The sequence below is a fragment of the Oxyura jamaicensis genome, chromosome Z (assembly GCF_011077185.1).
Source record: "Oxyura jamaicensis isolate SHBP4307 breed ruddy duck chromosome Z, BPBGC_Ojam_1.0, whole genome shotgun sequence".
Lineage (NCBI taxonomy): Eukaryota > Metazoa > Chordata > Aves > Anseriformes > Anatidae > Oxyura > Oxyura jamaicensis.
In genome coordinates this window covers 16,494,814-16,500,104 of record NC_048926.1, presented here as the reverse complement: position 1 = coordinate 16,500,104, position 5,291 = coordinate 16,494,814, and the positions used below count along the sequence as shown (strand labels likewise).

Sequence of the window (5,291 nt, the reverse complement as noted above, 5' to 3'; positions counted from 1 at the left end):
AAAGAAAGAAAAAGAAAGAAAGAGAGAGAGAAAGAAAGAAAGAAAACAACATCTGAACATGAAGTACTGCCCAAAATAATTAATCAAACTACACAGGTAAAAGATTATTCATGATAATTCATGAAATACAAATATGTTTGCCCTTACAGATACTCTTCCCTCCTAACTTTTCAAGGAAAATCCTGCAGATATACAATCTCCTTTAGGTGTACTTATACCAATGCAGTGATCATTTACACATATGTTATTCACACAATATAAAGTAGCTTAATACGACCTAAAGGTAAAATGCTGGATGGAGTCTATATAATGAATAAAATAATAATAGTTCTCAGTTTATTTCCCTGGAACCTCTATTCTTGGACAAAAGCTAAGTCATGCCCTCAAGGTGTGGTTCAGGACCGTCCTGTGGGAAAACAAATTAACTCTACTGAAGCTACAATGAATATGCTCTGGATCAGGTCTATCTACTTGGTGTTATCTGCAAGGTGGTTATGTACCACCCAAGTATCTGAACAGAACTAACCCAGGAGGAGTCCATGCAATCAATATGAGCAGCACGGAAAATCAGGTAAAGGCAGAGAAGCTGGCCCCAGGAAAAAAAACCTCACAGTTATAAACTTAACAGTTTAATGAATACACAAATCCTTGCTCCTTCATGCACTGAAACAATACTGGTGCACTGACTTCCATAGGCTTACACTAATTTACCAAGAATCTGGCTCTGAGTGTGTTAAAGACCGCAGACAAATGGACTCAATGTGTACTTGAGGCAGCTACAGGATGAAGACGAAAACCCCTATGATGTTGAACTTGGCATTGTTGCAACCTACCTATACACAAGAGTAAAGCCAAGTATTCTTCTCAAACAAAAAACACATCGGCTTTTTCTGGGGGGGTTCTGCTCTGGTATCTGAACACTATGGATAAAAAAAAGCCACAGCACACACTGACCTAAGGAACATCCAGAGGAAATGAAGCATGGAAAGGGCTTGGTTCAAAGCAAAACAAGAGAGTGCTAAAATACTGTAATCTACCTTACACACCATTCTTACTCGTATAAATCTATCTCTGTTTGAAAATCCAGCATATACCCTTTGCCAATCACTTGAAAACCCGTGTTTTTGTCATTTTGCAGAACAAAGTCATCAGACTGAATATCTGAAGCAACAGGACTAGGCCTATCAGCTGATCCCCAGTCTGTGGTCACGGGCTAATAGAGGTTTTGTCACTTAGGGACAATTCTGGAATGTAACGCTTCATAAACAGCATCGCTGCTCAGAAGTCCAGGGCTACAGCAATGTCAGTAGGAAAAAAAAACATGGACAAATGCATGAAAAAGATCCTTAAATAGCCTTGTGCCCTCCTAATGGTGTAAGTCACCACCACGGACCCTCCCTGAGCCCTTGCTGGACTCCTGTCTGAGTATCACAAAAGCATCGGGTAGCTGGTGTTTGGCCAGCACCTCCTATGAGAAGAAACCACTAATTCATCTTTGATGTGAGAAATAAAAGCTTGTCCCTTGATGGTCAAGGCTTGGAGCTTTCATTTCATGTACTTCACAACCTGGCCACTCAGTACGCCACTGTACGCTAAGATTATAAAATACCTTTCCAAATGAACATAAAAAAGAGCAGAGAACCTGAAACCCGTAGCCCAAAGGATGCTTTTTAAAATGTCCTTAAAATGTCAGAAGGAAAATGAAACTTGGGTATCCTCTATGTAACAACCCACTTTCACCAATTTCTGTAAGTGTAACTTCTGAATTTTCAAGATGCTGTGACTAGTTTCCAGTCAACAGTTTCCGAAGCAAATGCTGACCCCAGTTAAAATTCAAGGCTGCGGGATGCACAGCCGTCTTCCATCTCTTGTTGTAGAAGTGACAACATTTTGTTCCAGCATGTATAAACCGGTTTGTTTTCCATCAGCTATGCCCTTAGGCTTTTTACCTTATTCAGCTTGGAAAAGAGAAACAATAGACAGGTTTCACTTCCTGGTTGCTTGCTGCAATATTTGGTTTAGAGATCAGTGCTAAGTAACTTTCAAATTCAATTGTTACAACTAAACAATAATACTTTCAGTAAGATGATTTTTATTGTATCAAGCCTTTCAAAACTACCTTCTAAAACAACACCAAAACAAAGGTACACTAAAACCCTAAATAAAAGACGGTACTTCAAGCAACCCAGAAATACATCTGATCCTCAGCTACTAGTGGAACTAATCTACTGCACCGATCATGGCCTAAGCTGTCTTTCCTTCAGTGGGGAAGGACAGGATACTGAGTGGGGAATGCATTTTCCTGATCAGCCTACCAGCCTGGAGCCCATCTGGGAGCCTGGCCCTGCAGCCAGGGCCCAAAGCATGCACCGAGCAGAACCAATGGTGCAGGAATGCTGCCTGCATCGAAAGGCTTGCCTGCAAAGAGCAGACTCCAGAGCACAGTACTTTAACCTGGCATACCATGGGAAGGAAAAATAATCGCCAAACGGGGAAAATAAAAAAGGAAATAATAAAACCAAGATGTCTTGCCAAATCTGATAAAAATCAGCTAAAAGATAAGATGACGTCCTGGCATGTACTGTAATTACGCTATAGAGTACAAGGTAACTAAGGTCTAGGGAGACAAAAATGACATGTGTTCGACTTACATGGGCTTTTGACTGTTCAACTAATATTTCCTTTTGAAAACAGATGAACACAATAAATGGTGACAGATTCAAATAAATTTGTACATGCACAATCAGGTTTATAACCAAAACCTCATATCCATTTAGAAATCATATTTAAACCACCATTCACTTAAGACAATTTTATAACCTTATAAGCTATACTGACATTTCACTTAGCATCTCAGTAGTTTAATTTGGTCAATTGCAGACAGTCTTGCAACTGTCAGGGGACTAAACATGGCTCTCAAATGCAAGAGAATAAGGTGGCAATGTGGAATTTGGCCTATTTTTTTAATAAAATCATACCTTTTTCATATTTTTTTAGGATGCATTAACTTTGTATCAAATACACTGATGTCTTTGCTGCACTTCAGTTAAGCTTACTTATGGCAGAAATTCTAGGGGCAGGAGCGAAAAGCCTGAAGCAGCGGAGGAGCACCAGGGAGCATCACCCAGGCAAAGGAGCCTCCAATAGCTGGGATCACCTTTCTGATCACCTCCCTCCACGCTTCCTGCTCGGTTCACGTTTGTGAGAAGGCAAATAATTTACGGATGGATCCTCCTCGAAAAAGGAAGGATAAAAAGCCTGCCAGGGCAGCAAAGCAAGGGAGATAGCTCCCTGAGAGCAGGAAAAGAAGGGTGTCGCGACTGTGGAAAGGAGTACCTTTTGGAGCCTCCAGTGTAGGTGAAGGTAAAGGTGGAGTCTGAATACCTGAAATCTGAAACACAAAGCGCTGCGTTATGATAACTTGGCATCCCGCTCGCTCCTCATTTCGGCCGAAATCGCCGCGGTTTCGCAGCCCGGCGCTCTGATACCGACGAGGGGAGCTGGGAACGGGGTTGGGGGTGAATTTCCACGGGAACCGGGGGAAATGCACCAAGTCCCCCGGCCCCCTGCAACAAGTGTCCGGTGCTATGGCAACAACGGCAAGGCATTTCCATCGCCGGCATCGGCAACAGGCAGCCGCCCGCCGTGCCGGAGCCCCCGCCGCCGTGTACGGGAGGGGACCCGCTGTGCCCCCGGCCCTGCAGGCGTGTTTGGGGGTGCACGGGGCTTCGGCCACCCCCTGCGACCACCCCCCACTTAAAAAAAAATAGTGGGTAAAGCATCCACGGAGGGAAAGAACAGGGGCTCTGCGCCAGGCGGCGGGAGAGGGGGGGCACGGCCGCACGCACACGCTCCTCGGCTCGGGATGCCCCCCCTTTCCCAGCCGGCTCCTGGCCTCCTCTGCCCTCACATGCCCTCGGAAGGAGAGGAGGAGGAGGAGGAGGAAGGGGGCTCCGCAGCGGCCCCGCTGCCGGGAACGGCAGCGAAGGGCACCGGGCTCCGCGGCAGGCTCCCCGCCGCCGACTTGGCTGGCTCCCGGGTGGGGGGAACTCACCTGCAAACAGGCAGTCCTTCTCCGCCTTGCACTTTTGGATCACAATGTCAATATCCTTCTGAATCCGCTCTTGCCTTGAACACATCCCCATGAAATAGATCCCGGGGGAAAGGAAAAAAAAAAAAAAAAAAGAGAGAGAGAATGGGGGAAAAAAAAAAAAAAAAAAAAAAAAAAAAAAAAGCAGTTTTTTTTTCCCCCCCACCCCCCCCCCCCGCGCTGCCAGGTTTAATAATTCAGCCCGAAAGATGGGCCCCGGGGCTGGCGAGCCGGAGCCGCCCCGCGGGGGCCCCGGAGGGATCCGCTCGGCCGGCTGGAGGACGGCGGCGGCGGGCGGGAGCCGATGTTGCATGCCCAGATGTGCCCGCCCAGATGTGCCGCCGCTGCCGCCGGCTGCCAATTTCCTCCTTCCCTGACAATAGATCCAGCGGAGGGTGGCGGCGGCGACACGGGATCCCCCCACCCCCCACGCCCTCTTTTTTTTTTTTCCTTTTTTTTTTTTTTTTTTTCTTGGGGGGTGGTGGTTTGGGTTCTCTTTTTTTTTTTTTTCTTCTTGGTTGCTTTTCGAATGAAAAAAAAAAAAAAAAAAAGAGAGAGGGGGATTGAGGGTACTTGGGGAGGGGGGTACTCCGCCAAGGCTCACATCCCTGCCTCTCCCGCACCCGGTCCCTGGCGGCGCGGCGGGTCTGGCGCTGCGGCGGCCGTGCCGCTCCGCAGAGCCTCCCCTCGCTCCCGGCCCGGCACGTACGGGCCCCGCCGGCTCCCCGGCGGAGGCGGCGCGGGGGAAGGAAGGGGCGGGTGCGGTGGGGCCGCCCCGGGCCTCCAGGGAGCCGTCGGCCGCCGGCTCTCGCCTCCTCACCCGGCCGCGGCCCCGGCGGGGCGGTTGGCAGGCCTTGCGGTGCCGGGGCAGCGGGGCCTTGCTCGCCCGCCATGCCAGGGGACGGGGCGAGGCTGCGCCGGCCCTCCCCGGGGCGGCGGGAGCTTGAGGCCGGGTCCCGCTGCCATGGAAGGAGCGGGAAGGGAGCGACCGCGTGTGGCACACGGCTCTGGGCACCGTGACCCGAAACAGCCCCGGTCTCCTGTCATCTCTCGCCTCACGGGCCCCAGGGCCCCAGTGCTGTGGGTGCAGCGCCCAGCCGCCCGCCCCGAGGCCGCACGGGTGGCAGCAGCCGTACATACAGCCGGAAGGCATGGGCACCTCTGCAAAACCCAGCCTTCCTCACCGGCCAAAGTGCAGGCT

General features: G+C 49.8%; 1 protein-coding gene across 1 annotated transcript in view; it reads right to left on the bottom strand.

Moving 5' to 3' along the window:
• Positions 1-4,570, bottom strand: part of PARP8 (poly(ADP-ribose) polymerase family member 8) — a 120,951-nt gene extending 116,381 nt beyond the window's left edge. Inside the window, exons 1-2 of the mRNA XM_035310318.1 lie at positions 4,055-4,570; positions 3,337-3,391 (exon numbers count right to left, since the gene is read on the bottom strand). Of these exons, the coding sequence (XP_035166209.1) occupies positions 3,337-3,391; positions 4,055-4,403 (404 nt within the window). The 5' untranslated portion in view covers positions 4,404-4,570. The remainder of the gene's footprint in view (positions 1-3,336; positions 3,392-4,054) is intronic.
• Positions 4,571-5,291: the final 721 nt, after the last annotated feature.